This window comes from Sciurus carolinensis, chromosome 3 (genome assembly GCF_902686445.1).
Source record: "Sciurus carolinensis chromosome 3, mSciCar1.2, whole genome shotgun sequence".
Lineage (NCBI taxonomy): Eukaryota > Metazoa > Chordata > Mammalia > Rodentia > Sciuridae > Sciurus > Sciurus carolinensis.
In genome coordinates, this window is record NC_062215.1 from 1284339 (window position 1) to 1302156 (window position 17818).

Consider the following 17818-nt stretch of genomic DNA (forward strand, 5'->3'; position numbering starts at 1 on the left):
GGCTGCTTCATCAGTTCCCCAGGGAATCAGATGCACAGAAATTGGTTCATAGTACAATAATCCCAATGCACAACCAGTTGAAGTGCTGCAGGTGAGGGCAGCCCTACAGGTGTCCAGTTCTGCTGGTGAGTTAAGAAGCTGTGGCCAGGTGCCTAGACAGGGATCCCATTCCAACCTGGTCCTACCAGGGAGCAGCTGTCTGACTGCACTGAGACCTTGTTCACTCTGATTTATTTCCCCAGTGGATGCCCTGCAAGGATGAGAGAGCCATCTGCCAGACCACATCCTTCTTGGTTTTTGAGGTACCAGGGTTAGGATACCACCCTATGAGCGTCTCAGGAGCAGAACTCTGTCATGGTCACTGTTGGGTCCTTGTGCCTGGGAGAAGCCCAGTCACATAGCCACTATGTGGATCAAGAGTATGCTCTGAGGCTCTCAAGGCTGGATCCCCACCTACCACCAGCTCTGGGCACACCCCTGGCTTCCCTGGGCTGTCTGGGGTGTGGGAGGTGGACATGAATGTATCTAGGTCATCGTGATGGACCCAGGTCCTCTGGAAGCCTCAGGGGAGGAATGTCAAGGAAGCCCTCTGCACATGTGCTTTTATGGCAAGAAAAAGGGCGGCTGCAGGTCTGCTGCATGCCCGAGCCCCTCCCCACCCTCGACTTCTTTCTTTGCCACTCAAGGCCCCTCCTCTCCTGGAGCTTTAGATCCACCATCGTTCTTTTTAAAAAATTTTAAAAAGATATTGACAGACCTTTATTTTATTTATTTATTTCTATGTGGTGCTGAAGATTGAACCCAGTGCCTCACAGGCGCTCGGCAAGCACTCCACCACTGAGCTACAACCCCAGCCGCCCATTGTTCTTTTTTGAGGTACTGGGGATTGAACCCAGGGTCCACTGCCATTGCTCTTGGCCATCACTTTACAATCCAGCTCAGCTGACTGTTTGCTGGCCCCATTGGCTGCACCTGCCTTGACCTTCGCCATCCCCTCAAGTACCCGTCCTGCACTGTCACCATCGGCAAGAGCTCTCTATGTTCTCAGCCAGCTTCAAACCACCTCCTACATGCAGTCCTCCTCCACAGTCCAGGGAGCAGTAGCCTGCCCTCCTGTCATATCTTTCTTTTCTCTTCTTTTGGTATTTGAGATTGAACCTAGGTGCTTAACCACTGAGTCACACCCCTCACCTCTTTTATTTATTTTGAGACAGGGTCTTGCTAAGTTGCTTAGGGTCTCGCTAAGTTGCTGAGGCTGACCTTGAACTTGCCATCCTTCCTCCAGTCCCTGGGATTATAGGTGTGCACGGCCATGTCCAGCTCCATTCATATTTTATATAATTCCACTGATGTAAAACAGGGACTGTTGGGTTCAGGTGTGGCTCAGGGGTAGAGCACTTGTTCAGCATGTACAAGGACCTGGGTTCTATTCTCAGCACTGCAGAATAAATAAATGAACAAATAAATAAGAGTTCTTGACACATTATGACATGGTTGAAACTTAAAAACACTGTGACATAAGCTAGACATAAGCTAGACAAAAAAGTCATGTCTTTTTTTGGGGTGGGGGTGAGAGGATTGAATCCTGGTCCTTGTGCTTGACTAGGCAAGCACTCTACAACTGAGTCACTTCCTCTACCTTTTTTTTCTCTTAGGTTTTTGAGACAAGGTCACTAAATTTCTGAGGCTGGTCTTGAACTTGCAATTCTCCTCCCTCAGCTTCCCAAGTTGCTGGGATTGCAGGCATGTGTCACCATGCCCAGACGCTCTGGTATTTTGTTTTTTTTTTTCTTGGTATTGGGGAATGAACTCAGGGGCACTCAACCACTGAGCCACAACCCCAGTCCTATTTTGTATTTTATTTAGACACAGGGTTTCACTGAGTTGCTCAGAGCCTCACCCTTGCTGAGACTGGCTTTGAACTTGCGATCCTCCTGTCTCAGCCTCCCAAGCTGCTGGGATCACAGGCATTCGTCACTGTGCCTGGCCCTTCTGGTATTTCTTTTATAGCAGCTCTAGCAAAAAGAATACAACTACTAACATAACTTAACCAATTAACATAATTTTAAAATCCCTCAGTAGCACAAAGGAGAGTCAAAGGCAAGCAAGGTATAACAGGATGTTGTCCTGCAGGGTTAGCACAAGACACTGAGGACCATGCTAGGAGTATCTTAGGCAGAGAGAGCTGGCCTTTCTGCATCACAAATGTCTGCATGTAAGAGATGGAGAAAGATCACAGGCTGTGAAGTGTAAGAACAGGACAGAAGGAGAGGGATGTGTCTGAGCAAAAGACCCAGTCGGGAAATCCCACCAGGTGGAGGCATTTGCATCTGGCAGGAGAGGGTGGGAAATGCCTTACCTGAGGTAGAACAGGCAAGGACAGGCCAAGACAGATTCTAGGTGGCTGAGGTGAGAATGTGGAGAATTATGCCATTGTTCAAATGAAATGGACTTCATTCAAAATCGTTCTCTGTGTTGAGCTGGGCCACGGTTCAGTGGTAGAGCAAGCTTGCCTAGTATGTTCAAGGCCCTGGGTTCCAACCCTAGCACCTAAAAAAATCTATTCTTTGTGTTAAGACTTGACACAGCATTGTGACAAAGTACCTTAGGAGATGTGTCCTCCGTCCTGACTACACCCACATCTAGAGCCCACAAAGCTGCTTCCCAGTAGGAATCCCAACATCATACACAGCTGGGCTCTGGCTGGTCTTTCAGTTGGTGCCTCCCAGGCAGTCCTGTACTTGCCTCTCAGGCAAATCCCAGTGCTTGTTTTGGGTCCAGCCACCTCTGGTCCTTGGCTGCCCCACCATCTGTCCTCTGGGCATTAGCCTTCTGCCCCTCCCCTGCTGTCCATTCTCCATTTAGCCTCCAGAAAGATCCTCAAAAAATGTAACAGAAAGCAAGTCTCTCAACCCTCCAAAGACTTCTCAACATGCCTAGAATAGAATCCAAGGGCTTTCTATGTCCGACCCCGCTCCTCCTGATATGCTTCCCCTCAACTCCACTGCACTCCTGCCTCACTGGCCCCCTTGTCCTGGGATCACCCGAGCACATCTCAGGCTGCTTCACATGTGCTTCCCCCTCATCCCACACTGCTCTTTCTCCAGGTTCCTGCAAAGCATACCTCACCTGGGATCTTGCTCAAAGTTCTCCTGAGAGGTCTTTCTTCATCATCTTTTTTGTTTTTTTTTTTTTTCCCTTGTGGTGCTTGTGATTGAACACAGGGACTTGAGTAAACACTCTACCACTGAACTACACTCCCATCTTATTTCAAACAGCATGTCACTCTCCTCAGTCTACCTGCTTTGGTAGTATCACAACCTGACGTTACAGATTGGCATGGTGATCTTCCTGCTGGTAAATCCTACCAGGACAGAGGTCTATCTCTTTTCGGCTCTATCACTAGTGTAAAAGTCACGCTACAGACAAGTAAATAAGCAGCAGATAACTACTGAAGTGGAGGTTAGAGAAATCAAGGAATTAAGAGGTGGGTGTGGGGAGGAAAGGAGAATATCTTTTAAATAAATACAATCAGAAATTGAACCATGAGGCTAAAAGAAATGATCTTTTAAGCTCTCAGAGATTCGTAACTTTTTTTATTTTTCAAAATCATACGCGAGGGGCTGGGGCTATAGCACAGTGGTAGAGCGCTTGCCTAGCATGTGTGAGGCACTGGGTTCGATTCTCAGCACCACATAAAAATGAATAAAATAAAGGCATTGTGTCCATCTACAACTTAAACAATATTTAAAAAAATCATACGCGAGACCAGCTACAAAATTCGCAGGGCCCAGTGCATCTGAAAAAGCGGATCTCTCGGTTGGAAAGCTGAGTGTCAACACGGAGCATTAAATCAAGACCCAAGCCCTCGGAGCGGCAGAAGGATCGCAGGTGGATCGCACTGACGCTGGTCCTGGGGCATCTACATTATCTAAAATGCAGTTTAAATTCTCTGGAATGCTGTTTTCCCCGAGTACAACCCAATGAGGGTTATTTTTGGGTGAGATCTCGGGTGTGCGTCTCTTCTGGTTCTTTTCTGTGCCTCCCGCAGTGACGTTTCCCAGACACCTGCTGCGTGACGCTGCCTGAGTCCGGCGGCGCTGCTTGCGCATGCGCGCGGCCATTGTTCGGGCCGGAACCCGATTTCGGGGCTGCGCGCCCCGCGGAGCGCCTTAGGCGACGCACCGGACGTCGGCGGCTGGCGGAACCGGGCGGCGAAGCTGGAGCGGCGGTGGCGGCGGCGGCGGGAGGCCGGGGCCGGGGCTGAGGCTGGGGCCGGGGCTGCGAGGCCCGTGGGACGGCAGGGGGCGGCGGTGGCGGCGGGGGCCCGGGGCCCGAGCGCGGAGGCAGGAGCGGCCGCCATGGCCGAGAGCATCGTGAGTGTGGCGGGCGGGAGCGGCCGGGATGAGGCAGCAGATTTGCCGGCCCTGCCCTGGCCGCCCGGGGAGGCCGGCGGGCGCAGGCCGCTCCGGAGACCCGGCCGGCGCGACCCCGCGGGCCCGCGGATGCGCCCCTCCTGCCCTCTCGGGCCGCTCGGGGAGAGTCGGGCCCGAGGCGGCGGGGGGAGCGCCCGGGCCTGGCTGCCCGGCAGGAGCGAGAAGAAGGGTGGTTGCGCTTCTGCCCGACATAGGGCTCGCCAGGCCCGCTACCTCTGAAAGTGAAAAGTGTCAGTGGGAAGTCGGGGGAGCCGGGCCGACGTCGCCGGTCGCCTTGGAGCCGAGTCCCCCTGCGTAAATGTGGCCGGGGTCGGGAGTTGCCGTCGCGTAGGTTACAGCCCCGGTGGGCAGAGTTTTGGTCGACCGTAAGGAATATTTGGGATTTCTGGGGGCGGCAAAGCCGAATTCAGTCTTCACCCCTGGGACGCCCCTGCAGCTAACTGCCGGTGCCCCGAAGGGCCGCGGTCCTTCTTTTTGGATGTCTCGGTCTCCAAGAAAATCCAGCTTTTGCATATAAGGCTTTTCTCCAAGGGTCTCCTTTCCTCCCTCATGGCTCGCTTTAGGGCTTCCTGCCCTCTCAGTGTTTCCCTGCTTGTAGATGGTGAATGAGTTCGTGTCCCAAGGGAAACCTCAAATACTCCTTTTAAGAATAAAGTTTTGCTGTCATTGGTGACTTGCCTAGAAATAGGTTAGAGTTCAGCGCTCAGATCTGCTTTCAAACTTTCTATTTAGTGTAATTAAATTTTTACTGAGTCAAAACAACCTTGTACCAGTGAGTTGTTCTGGGCAAGACCAATTTCCACTAGTGAATGTAGTCTGTGCTCTTACAGACAGCCTTGGGTCTCTGTGATAGAATCTTTCAGATTGTGAGGGATTAAAACTGACCTTTCTTCTGAAACTGATTTTAGAAGTTTAGAAATTTTTTTTTTTTAAATTTAGACAAAGTCTCTCGAAAATCCCTGTAGGGATAATGAGTTGTATGAGGTTTTTTGGGCTGATTTTATCTTTTTCTTTTTTAATGCGGTACTGGGAATTGAACCCAGTGGTACCCTACCACTGAGCTACATCCCCAGCAGCTTTAAAAAAAAAAAAAAAAAAAACTTGTTTAGTAGTAGGTGTACACAATACCTTTATTTTATTTTCACGTGGTGCTGAGGATTGAACCCAGGGCCTCACGCATGGTAGGCGAGTGTTCTACCACTGAGCCACAACCCCAGTCCCCCAGCACTTTTTTAAAAAATATATTTTTTAACTTGTATTTGGATACAGTGCCTTTATTTATTTTTATGTGGTACTGAGGATTGAACCCAGTGCCTCACATGTGCTAGGAAAGTGCTTTACCACTGAGCTACAACTCTAGCCTCCCAGTGCTTTTTATATTATTTTGAGACAGGGTCTTGCTGTGTTGCCCAGGCTGGCCTCAAACTTGTGATCTTGCTTCCTTGGTCTCCTGAGTCACTAGTATTATAGGGGTGTATCACCTTGTCTGCCTCTTTTTCTTTGAGACAAAAATCTCTGTGTTGCCAAGGCTGGTCTTGAACTCCTGTGCTCAGGTGTTCCTTCTACCTCAGCCTCCTGAGCAACTGGGACTATAGGCATGTGCCCCCAAGTTCAGCCAAATTTTCTTACAAATAGGGAAACCTAAGTTACTAGAGACTGTGTGTTCTTGTGACCAAGTCTGTTTCTTCCTATGTATTTTGCTCTGTAGTTAGAGGCTAAGCCAGCACAATCCTCAGTACAAGTTTTGTTTGTTTTTTTGTTAAACTCAGATGCTGCAAAACCAAATGAAAGCTATTAAAAAATGAGAGTCATGGTCATTCTATTATAGGAGAATCTAGAGCATTTCAACTACTTTGAGTAGACAGAGTTCAGTAGAAGTTAATCCCCTGGGATGTTTTGTAGAGTATCATTGGGAATCTTTTTTTGAACAATGTCTTGTGACGTTTTTCATCTGCATGGGGTTGTTCTAAGTACAGTGCCCCATGAGTAATTGCTGAGAAGAAAGAGGAAAGAATGCAAGGTTTGCGTTTTCTGTCATGTTCCTATGTTTCCCCTCCCACCCCTCAGGTGGTTTGGCAACAGCTGCCCCATTTACACCAGGGCATGCCAATTCATGCTCCCTGACTAGAACAGGAGCTGGCACAGTAACCAGCATAACATACCCTCAGAAGGGCTTGATGACACAAAAATCAGGTCCTAAAAAGTCATGCCTTTGTCCAGTAGCCTTGCGGTGTTGCCATCCTTTTCCGGCCTGCTATGAAAATGTTTGAATATCTACTAAAGTTTACAGAGATGTTAAAGACCTTTATTTCTTTGTTTTCTTTTTTCTTTTTTTTTTTGTTAAAAGCAAATAAATTAGGCTTTCTGTGATTCTTATATGTCAGTCTAACTAATGTCTGTGCCTATAGCAAAGTAAGATCGTTTGGAAAGAATTCAGTCATTTGGGACTGGGTTGTAGCTCAATGGTAGAGCGCTTGTCTCCTGTGTGTGAGATACTGGGTTCAATCTTAGCACCACATAAAAAGTAATAAAATAAAGGTATTGTGCCCCCCCCAAAAAAAAAAAAAAAAAGAATCCAGTCATTCATAATTCCTGGTGGGTCTTTCTTTTCTGTTTTTGTAAGTTTGAAGAAAGAAAAGCTTTCAAGCCAGGCGTGGTGGTGCATACCTGTAATCCCAGCAGCTCGGGAGGCTGAGGCAGGAGGATTTAAAGTTCAAAGCCAGCTTCAGCAATGGCGAGGTGCTAAGCAACTCAGTGAAATCCTGGACTGGATTTCAGTAAAATAGGACTGGGGATATGGCTCAGTGGTCCAGTGCCCCATGAGTTTAATCCCTGGTACAAAAAAAAAAAAAAGAAAGAAAGTAAAGGTTTCAGATGTACTCTTTATTTTAAATTTTTTATTTTTTAAAATTTTTTTTAGTTGTCAATGGACCTTTATTTTATTTCGTTATTATGTGGTGCCGAGAATCAAACCCAGTGCCTCACATTTGCTAGACAAGCGCTCTACCATTGAGTCACACCTAGCCCAGCAGCCACAACCCCACCCCAGCTCAGATATACTCTTTATAAATAAAGATTAAATATTGAACTTGTGTTTTTTGGGGTGAAACTGTAAGAGTTTTGAATCAGCACAGTGCTCTTAGACTGTTCTCTTTGTGTTTAAACCTCATCCCTTTGCTTCTTCTAGAAAGATTTGAGTTGGGTATTGAGAGGGGAACTTGGAGTTTGACTTTCAGTTTCAGTGACCCAGATGTTGAAAAACTGCAGATGTAAGTTTTAGTAATAAGTCAGGCTTCACTAGGCTGTACATTAACCATCTGTGTCATTTTTAACAGATAATCCGTGTCCAGTCTCCTGATGGGGTCAAGCGGATCACAGCTACGAAGAGAGAAACTGCTGCAACATTTTTGAAAAAGGTGTGAGCATTTACCTGCTTAAGCTGCCACACAAAGCATTTACCTTTCAAGGTCCAAGGTCTTGTTCACTCTCAGCTGTTGTTCCCATCTGTTTTCTTTCTTTTCCACCTTTTCTCTCTCCTCCCACCGTCAAGCTTTTTTATTTTTTTGAGACAGGGTCTTGCTAAGTTGCTCAAGCTGCCCTCAAACTTATGATTCTCCTCTGCAGCCTCCTGAGTTGCTGGGATTACAGTAGTATGCCACTGCTTAGCCTAGGTTCTCTCTTTTTTTAAAATATTTTTTTAAGTTGGCAATGGACCTTTATTTTATTTATTTACATGTGGTGCTGAGAATTGAACCCAGTGCCTTGCACGTGCTAGACAAGCGGGCAGGCGCTCTGCCACTGAGCTACAACCCCAGTCTAACCAGGTTGTCTCTTGAATGGCTTTTCTTTGTATGGTCAGGCTGAATTGCTGCTGGATCTGATATTGGTCACAAACTGATCACTCCTTAAAATGCAGGACCAAGAGCCAAAGTATTTTGCAGGAGTAGTATTTATGAAAGTGAAAATTAGGAGAAAATTCTTTTTTGGGGGTCATTGGGAATTGAACTCAGGGTACTCGACCACTGAACCACATCCCCAGCCCTATTTTGTATTATATTTAGAGACAGGGTCTCACTGAGTTGCTTAGCACCTCGCTCTTGCTGAGGCTGGCTTTGAACTCAAGATCCTCCTGCTTTAGCCTCCCAAGATGTTGGGATTACAGCTGGGCACCACTGCACCTGGCCTGGAGAAAATTTTAGTTGTCCTTCAAAAGGGAATTTTTAAGAACATATAGAATGACTCTACTCTGTTTCGGGGAAATTAAAGCCTCACACACTTCTGTATGAGCACAGAGGGTGATGTGAAAGAGCTGGGTGTGACCCCAACAAGGATCACAATCCCAGGAGGATCACAAGTTTAAGGCCAGTCTGCACAACTTAATAAGACCCCATCTCAAAACGTAAAAAAGGGCCATCCCTTTTTATTTTGAGATGGGGTCTTGTTAAGAAAGGGCAAGCTCAGTGGTAGAGTGCTTGCCTGGTATGCACGTGGTCCTGGATTCAGTCATCAGTACTGCCCCCCAAAAAAAGACATGAACCAGATCCAAAGTGGACAACCCTGGACCAGAGGACCCAAGTAGGCGGAGTGACTATTGCTTTATGCTTTTTATGCCAGGGGTCAGCAAACTATGGTGGCTGTTTTTGAGATACAAGAGCAGATCTGAGTGTTGTATAGAGACTGTGTGACCTGTGAAAAGCAAGAAATACTGTCTGGTTTGTTCCAGAAAAAGTTCGCCAACCCCTATTTAATACATTTCTGTGTTTGAATTCTTGCAAGTGGGTTTTACTTTTGTAATGATCAAAGATTTATATATTTTTTTCATGAGCAAAAATTTCATAAACAAAACTAATTTATGTCATTGCTTAATATCTAACGTAGGACTGGGGGATTAATCTAGTGGTACATCACTTGCATAGCATGTCTGAGGTCTTAAGTTCAATCCCTAGCAGCACCACCAAAAACACTCAAAAACTAAATGTACATTAAAGCATGAAGGGCTCTTTAGCACTCTATAGTTAATCGTGTGTGTCTGTGTGTGTGTGTATGTGTTACTGGTGATTGAACCCAGGGTCTCATGCATGATAAGTATGTGCTCCGCCACTGAGCTACACTCCGAGCCCTTTTTTATTTTTTATTTTGAGTTAGGGTCTTGCTAAGTTGTCCTGACTGGCCACAAACTTGAGATCCTCCTGCCTCAGCCTCCTGAGTAGCTGGGATTATAGGTGCTAGCCACCATGCCTGTCCTAATTAAGTTTATATCAATAATTCTATTTTAAAAGCCAAGTACAGTAGCATGCATAAGGCAGGAGAATTAACTGAGCCTAGGAGTTTGAGAACAGCTTGGACAACATCAATCTCATCTCAAAAAAAAAAACCTCTATATAAATATATACACACACACACGTGTATATATATATATGTGTGTGTATATATATATATATATATATATACACACACATATGCATGTGGTAGGATGTCGATTGTGGGAAAGAACATCAGGCACAGCAAGGTATTAGTTGTGGACAAGACCATAGCTGACTCAGAGAAGCCTGTACAGCTCCTGCCTGGTGTCACTCCTGACCTGCATCATTTTTTGGTTGGGATTTCTGTGTGGACTCTTTTTTAACCAGTCACATATCATTTTATTTAATGTGCTGGTTCCATGTGTGTATTCTGAGTTATCCTCAATCCTGCCTTGCTTGCTTTCCCAGAGTATTCTCGTCTGTTTCTGTCTGGTGTTTTTCCTCAGCCTGATGTATGTGGACCTGCTGGAGGTATTCTCGGGTTTTGTTGACCTGAAAATGTTTCCATTTTACCTTTGTTTGAAGACTTTTCACCAGATGGAGAATTTGGAGTGGCCAGGTTTTATTTCCCATTTGACATTTGAGGAGATTGTTCCATCATTCTCTGGTCCCCACTGGTCTCTGGCTTTCACTGGTTTGTCTTTAACCTGCCCGGCAATGATTTTCTTTGTATTTATCCTGCTTTGGTTTTCTGAACTTCCTGGATTTATTGTTTAATGGTTTTTAACTTTGGGTTTTTGGCCATTCTCATTCTCTCTCTCTCTCTTTCTCTCTCTCTCTCTCTCTTTTAAGGTATTAGGGATTTAGCCCAAAGGTGTTTTACCACTGAGCCATGTCCCCACATGCACCATTCCTCCTGATGTCCACTCTTTTGAGCTTTTTCTGCCTTGATCTCACTCTTTTCCTGTTGATCATTTGTCACTGTCCTGTGGTTGCCTCAGGTTTTGTTTGGTTTTCTTTCTAATCTCATCTTTGGATTGTGTAGTTTATGTCACTTCTGGAAAGGTTCCTTTCTCTTCCTTTTGTGTCACCCCTTAACTAAATCTGCCCTGTCTGATGGTGGGATCCTTGATGGTAGGGACCTCATCTTTTTAAATTCAGTGTTGTGTTCTCAGCATCCAGAACTCTAGAGCCTCAGAAGTAGAAATGTTACATATTTTGTTGAACAAATGATTCAGTGTTCCCAGTATCTCATAAAATGCCTGGCTTAGTGGACATTTCTTACTGAATTTGCAGTATTTTGCACTGTTATTTTCTCTCTGTTTGGTTTCACAATTGAGTTTTTATAATTGATTCCCAAGTAGAAATTAATTTCTTCACTCATGACTGTGACTGTTGCTTGCTTCAAACTTCTTTTTGTTTTGTTTTTTGTTACTAGGCATTGAATCCAGGGGTACTTTACCACTGAACCAAAAGAAAGTACCCAGCCTTTTTTTTTTTTTTTTTAATATATTTTTTCATTGTTGATGGACCTTTATTTTATTTATTTAAATGTGGTGCTTAGAATTGAACCCAGTGCCTCACATGTGCTAGGCAAGCCCTCTGCCACTGAGCTACACCCCCTGCCCACCCCCAGCCCTTTTTATTTTTTGTTTTGATACAGGGCCTCACTGAGTTGCTGAGGCTGGCCTTGAACTTGGCAATTCTCATGTCTCAGCCTCCCAGGTTGCTGGGATTATGGGTGTGTGCCACTGTGTCAGACTCTTCCAGTGGTATTTGATGGATTGCAATATGTATAGTGATATTTGAACATATTATAAAATCTCTGTTGTTTTGGGGCTCGTTGTAGGTTGCAAAGGAGTTTGGCTTCCAAAACAATGGCTTCTCAGTGTACATCAATAGAAACAAGACTGGGGAGATAACAGCATCGTCCAGCAAATCCCTCCACTTGCTAAAAATCAAGTAAGTGCCCACCTAGGAGAACCCTGGGAACAGGAGGAATCACCACCTGTGATCCCCCTGAGGCTGCCCAGATTGTGCCTGTTTTTTTACCACTTCAGTTATAGTCCTGCTGACTGCTGACAGTATAGGTGATTGTATTGCTCCACAGGTGTGAAGCACTCAGACTGGGTCTGCCTGAATGGGTTTGTTATTGTTTTTGTTTTTTTGTGATAGAGTCCCTCTAAATTGTTCAAGTTGGCCTCAAACTTGCCATCCTCCTGCCTCAGGAGGCAGGCACCATCATCTGCTCTGGGGCTCTGTTGAGCCGGTTTTGTTGAGCAGGTTCGGGTTGTGTGTCATCAAGGAGAGGGTTGTAGTCTTGGGTCCCTGTCTACACTCAGCTGCCTGTCTGGAGGGAAGGATCTTGGAGGCAGCTCTGTGTAGGCAGTCCACGACGTGGTGACCCACGTCAGTCCTTTGAGTTGATCTATCGTGCTGGAGCTTCCAGCATGCAGAGACTTGTGACCTGTGGCCTGTGTTTGTGTTATTGGGACACAGCCATGCCACCTCATCCGTGGCTGTTTTCACACTGCAGGGGCAGCATTGAGTGATTGTGATAGAGCATGTGACTTGTGGAGCTGAAAGTATTTGCTCTTTGGCCCTTTACAGAGCAAGCTTGATGATTCCCATCTAAATCATATGGGCTCTGGTGCGTCAGTGAGCAGAGTCTTTGATGGGCTTTCATTGCTCAGGCTGTGGGCCTCGGAGTCCTTGACTGTAGGCACATATTGTGGCTGTTGGCTAAAAGGTTGGGCCTGGCCTCTGGTTGCTTGCATGCCTGGGTATCAGTGTGCTGGTCTGGCAATTTGATCACAAGTTAGAATATCTAGGAAAAATACGTAGTTATAGCATTTATTTATTCTTCTACAAAGATTTATCAAGCGCCCACTATTTTCCTATCCTATAATTAGTTTATGCCTTTCATTAATGTTTGTGACCATTTCTTGAATGACCCAGGCAGCGTTCCTTGGGTTTTGCATCCTGAGAATCATTTTTCATGAATGTTATGTGCACTTGTACTTAAACTGCACTTATGGACCGTGAGCTTGGGGAAGATGCTGGATCCTATCTGAGAGGGCAATGGTGCCTCCATCGCGTGGGCACATCCCACCCCTCCACTGAGCACTGTAAGAAATGATCTCATGGCTGAAACCAGGAAGGGTGGACACAGAAACCAGGAGATTGTGGTATTGTGCTGCCAGTGTGGGACTAGAGGGCGACTGGAGCACGGATTCTGCAGAGTTATCCTAGAGCGTATATTTTTAGTGATAGTTGTGATATTTATTTGCTTAAACAACAAATTTGTTTTCTCACAATTCTGGGGGCTAGAAGTCCAGGACCCTGGTACCATTGGATGGTTTTTGGTGGAGTCTCTTCCTGACTGGAGAGAACTGCCTTTGCACTGTCCTCAAATGCCCTGTGTGTGTATAGAGGGCCTTGTGACTCTTGTTGGCCAGCATGGACATGGACATGAACTGAACTGGATTCTGTTACTGCTAGAATAGTTATCTGAAGTTTGTGTGCCTCATCCATGTTTCTTTTTTTGGGGGAATGGGGGGGTGGGTACCAGGGATTGAACTCAGGGCACTCAACCACTGAGCCACAGCTCCAGCCCTATTTTGTATTTTATTTAGAGACAGGGTCTCACTGAGTTACTTAGCACCTCGCCATTGCTGAGGCTGTCTTTGAACTTGTGATCCTCCTTCCTCAGCCTCCTGAGCCGCTGGGATTACAGATATGTGCCACTATGCCCAGCCTCATCCTTGTTTCTAATGGTGGTCTTGACTTTCTTGGGGCTCTATAGATCTTCCTCCATTTCCTTCCATTTCTGCTGGTTAGCAGTGCATTGTGATTCTAAATGGTGTTCCTTTCTAGCTGGTATATATTTTTTGTTCTTCTTGCTGCTATTTTTTTTTTTTTTCCTTGACTCTACTGGGCATTGAATCCCCAGGGACACACTACCACTGGGCTACATTCCCAGCCTTTTAAATTTTATTTTGAGGCTGGGTTTTGCTGATTTGCTGAAACTGTCCTTGAACTTGTGATCCTCCTGTCTCAGCCTCCCATGTAGCTAGAATTACAGTTATGCTAACCACCATGTCCCGCTCCTTCTGATTGCTTTTTTTTTTGGTACTGGAGATTTCACCCACAGGCACTTGACAACTGAGCCACATCTCCAGCCCTTTTTTAATGTTTTATTTAGAAACAGGGTCTTACTGAGTTGCTCAGGGCCTCTCTAAGTTGCTGAGGCTGGCTTTGAGCTTGAGATCCTCCTGCCTTAGTCTCCCGAGCTGTTGGGATTACAGGTGTGCATAACTGCAACTAACTTCTTTTTTTTTTTTTTTTTTTTTTTTTTTTTTTTTGGGTGCTGGGGATCGAACCCAGGGCCTTGTACTTGCAAGGCAAGCATTCTACCGACTGAGCTATCTCCCCAACCCCTCTTTTTTTTTTTTTTTTTTTTTTAATATTTTTAGTGACTGTGGATATAGCTCAGTTGGTAGAGTGCTTGCCTCGTGAGCCCAAGGCCCAGCACCACAAAAAAGAAAAAAAAATTTTACTTGTAGATGAGCACAGTGTCTTTATTTTTATGTGGTACTGAGGATAAATCCAGTGCCTCACACATGCTAGGCAAGCTCTTTACCACTGAGCCACAACCCCAGCCCTGCAACTGACTGTTTAAATGTAGAACTTTAAAAAAAAAATTTTTTTAAGTTAATACAAAACATTGTACACACTTATGAAATGTATGGTTTTGGTATACATATATATTGTGTTACATTCAAGTCAGGTAAGTACGCCTATCTTCTCAAAACATGGGTGATTTCTTTATGATAAGAACCTTTAGGGCTGGAGTTGTGGCTCAGTGGTAGAGAGCTCAACTGGCATGTGTGAGGCACTGGGTTCAATCCTCAGCACCACATGAAAATAAATAAATACATAAATAAAATAAATCTGTGTCCATCTACAACTAAAAAAAAAAAAAAACCTTTAAAATACCTTCCTCAGGTGTTTTTGTTTTTTTGTACTGGGGATTAAACTCAGGGACATTCAACCACTGAACCACATTCTCCATCCAGCCTGTTTTTTTGTATTTTATTTAGAGACAGGGACTCACTGAGTTGCTTAGCACCTCGCTTTTGCTGAGTCTGGCTTTGGACTCACAACCCTCCTGCCTTAGTCTCCCAAGCTGCTGGGATTATAGGCGTGCACCTGGCTTCTTTGGGCTTTTTGATCAACCTTTCCCATCCCTCCCTCCTGCTCCCTGCAGAGTCTGGTAACCATTATTCTACTGTCAGCTTCTATGAGATCAGCTTTTTGTGTGTGTGGGAAAAATACTGGAAATTGAACGCAGGACCTCCCACATGCTGCATGTTAGGTGTTAGGTGAACATTCTACTACTGAACTATATCCCAGTCCAAGATCAACTTTTAAAATTTTATTTATTTATTTTTATTTTTAGTTGTTGGTGGACACAGTACCTTTATTTTATTTATTTATGTGGTGCTGAGGATACACCTCAGTGCCTCATGTGTGTGAGGTAAGCGCTGTGCCACTGAGCCACAACCTCAGCCCAACTTTTTTTTTTAAATGTTTTACTTATTTATTTTTATGCAGTGCAAAGGATTGAACCTAGTGCTTCACACGTGCTAGCTAGGCAAACGCTCTGCCCTGAGCTCAGCTCTAAGCTCAACTTGAAAAATATGCAACATTTTAAACATATGTAAAAGTAAACAGAATACATGGAGAAATCCTTATTTCCCTTCCTCAGCCTGAGGGATGATTAATTCACAGCCAGTCTTGTCCTGCCTGTGCCACTGTCCACCTCCCTTACCTTTCATTGTTTGGTGTTTCTCTCCTCTCCCCTTTTTATTGTTATTATTTATTTATTTATTTTTTTGGGGTGCTGGGAATTGAACCCAGGGCCTTATGTTTACAAGGCATGCACTCTACCGACTGAGCTATCTCCCCAGCCCCCTATTATTATTATTTTTAATGGTGCTGGGAATTGAGCCCAGGGCCTCCTGCCACACTAGGCAAGCATTTTACCACTAAGCTACATCCCCAGCCGCTCCCCTTTTTATTATTGAATCAGGCAGGTGCTGAAGCCTAGGCAGTGTGTGTTGATGTGTTGTCTTTAAGTGCCGCCTGGGGGCTGCCTGCTCCTTAAAGGCCCGCTGCTCTGGCCTCTGCAGTCGTCATGTGTCTTGTGCATTTCCTATCCTTTCATTACCAAATGTCTGTCTTGGGATGCTATGGTGTGGCCTTGATTATAGAAATCTTTTGTTTGACTTATATCTCTTGGTCTTTAGCTCCCCCTTCCACCCTTTCCTTTTCTTAAGACTTGTGTGATGAAGGACTCTGGCTGTGGGTGTGGGGTGCTGACCAGATGCTAGGTGCAGAGGCCTGATGGGCTTGGGCCAGGCCCTTAGCAAAAACAAGGGGTGGTGTGCCTTTTCACTGGGACCAGAGGGTGTCTGCTTTTTACTTCTTTTTTGGTACTGAGGATTGAACCCAGGGTTGTTTAACACTGAGCCATAGTCCCAGCCCTTTTTATTTTTAATTTTGAGACAGGGTGTCAACCTTTTTTTAAAACAGAATTTTCTTGTTGCCCAGGCTGGCCCCAAACTCCTGGACTTTTGAACCATCCTCCTGTTAGCCTCCCGAGCCACTGGGACTGTAGGTAGTCTACCGTGCCTGGCCGTTTTCACTTCTGTTTCAAAGTTTGGTTTCCATTCCCATCTGGCTCTTGGTGTTGAGCAGTCCGGGTCACTCTGTCCATAGCTCCTTCCTAGAAGATTTCTGTTCTGCTCTTTGCATTTTGCTTCTGTGTGTGATGATTCAAGCACTGAGTCTTGGGCCTACCTCTCGGTGCTTGTGTTGTAGTCTTTGACCATCCTTGCTCGAAGTGGCTTGTTTCCTTTGTGCCTCTGGGGATTTTTGGTTTTTAGAGGTTATGTTTGACCAAACTTCATTTTGGGGCATCCTAAGGGTTTAATGTTTCTACAGAAGAGTCTCATGTTTATTTCTGTGGGTACAAGGGCTACTGTGGAGCCCGGACTCCTCCCAACTCTTGCCTTTGAGTTTTGGCCTAGGTTTCTTCCAGGATGCATGGCCCCTGCTCAGACCTTGGAGGTGGTTTTTTCCATACGGTGTGAATGGATATGAATGGAGGCTTTCCCCAGCTGTTCAGACAGCCTTCTGGTTTCGCATGGGAGTTTTAGGCTTAGCAGCCTGCCTGGGAAGGGAGGCTCTGGCCTTGTCTCTTGTTCAGTGAACAACTGTAGGCCCCAAACCCTGAGCTCCTGATCGCAGCCTTGGCCCTGCGTCAGCTCTGAATTGTGTCTCCTGGTTTTGGTGACTCTACTGCTGGATTATGGACCCCTGAGGATTTCCTTCACTTTCTTTGGAGCTCAGTTAATGTTTTTAGGGTGTATTTGTTAAAATCTATCTCAAGTCTGTGCCAAGGTTTTGTAGCTGGAGGCTGTTTTGGGACTATTTAATCCGCTGTTAGAAATAGAAGTCTCTGATTACAACTTGGCAGTTTTGTCACTGTTGCGTTATGGAGCAAGAAGGAGTTAGAGCAACTCTGTGAAAGGGCTGTGACCTGGGGTCTTGCCATGCATATGTCCTTGTGATTTGCTGTCTTGGCCTCCGCTCTCCCTTCAGGTTGCTCTTCAGTACTGTGGTTGGCCACCCATCAGTCTTCTTTCCCATGTGTACATCTCCTTGAGATGGTCATGTGTTTGCCAAGTGGTCCATTGCAGCCTTTCTTCCAGGACTGGCCCTGTTTCAGTGTTGTGAGGCACCTTGGTCCACGTGACCCACAGTGCAGCTGTGGACAGCTTATGAGTGAAAATGTTCACTGGTCCCTCCATTCAGCTTCTACCGGTTACCGTGTGAATCTGACCATTACACACAGTGACAGCACACCAGCCATTGCCGTTGGAAATGAGGCTTATGGCAGCAGCCTCGGGAGCAGACTTGAAAGGGCTGCTTCTGGAATCCTCTCCTGTGGGAGGGGAGGCACACAGCTTCTGTTTGTGGGCATCTGTGGGTGCTGTGGGGGGGCAGAAGTGTCCCTCATCATGTCACGCAGAGTGTTAAGCAGCCCTCGGGTCACGATCAGACAGCGGCATC

At 45.7% G+C, this 17818-nt stretch overlaps 1 protein-coding gene across 2 annotated transcripts in view; it reads left to right on the forward strand.

Moving 5' to 3' along the window:
- The first annotated feature begins 4290 nt into the window (after positions 1-4290).
- Nploc4 (NPL4 homolog, ubiquitin recognition factor) overlaps positions 4291-17818 on the forward strand; it is a 49601-nt gene continuing 36073 nt past the window's right edge. The window contains exons 1-3 of one of the 2 annotated variants that reach the window (XM_047544299.1): positions 4291-4376; positions 7772-7852; positions 11529-11641. In XM_047544299.1, the coding sequence (XP_047400255.1) occupies positions 4362-4376; positions 7772-7852; positions 11529-11641 (209 nt within the window). In that variant the 5' untranslated portion in view covers positions 4291-4361. The remainder of the gene's footprint in view (positions 4377-7771; positions 7853-11528; positions 11642-17818) is intronic. The other variant, XM_047544298.1, reaches the window with a different exon arrangement.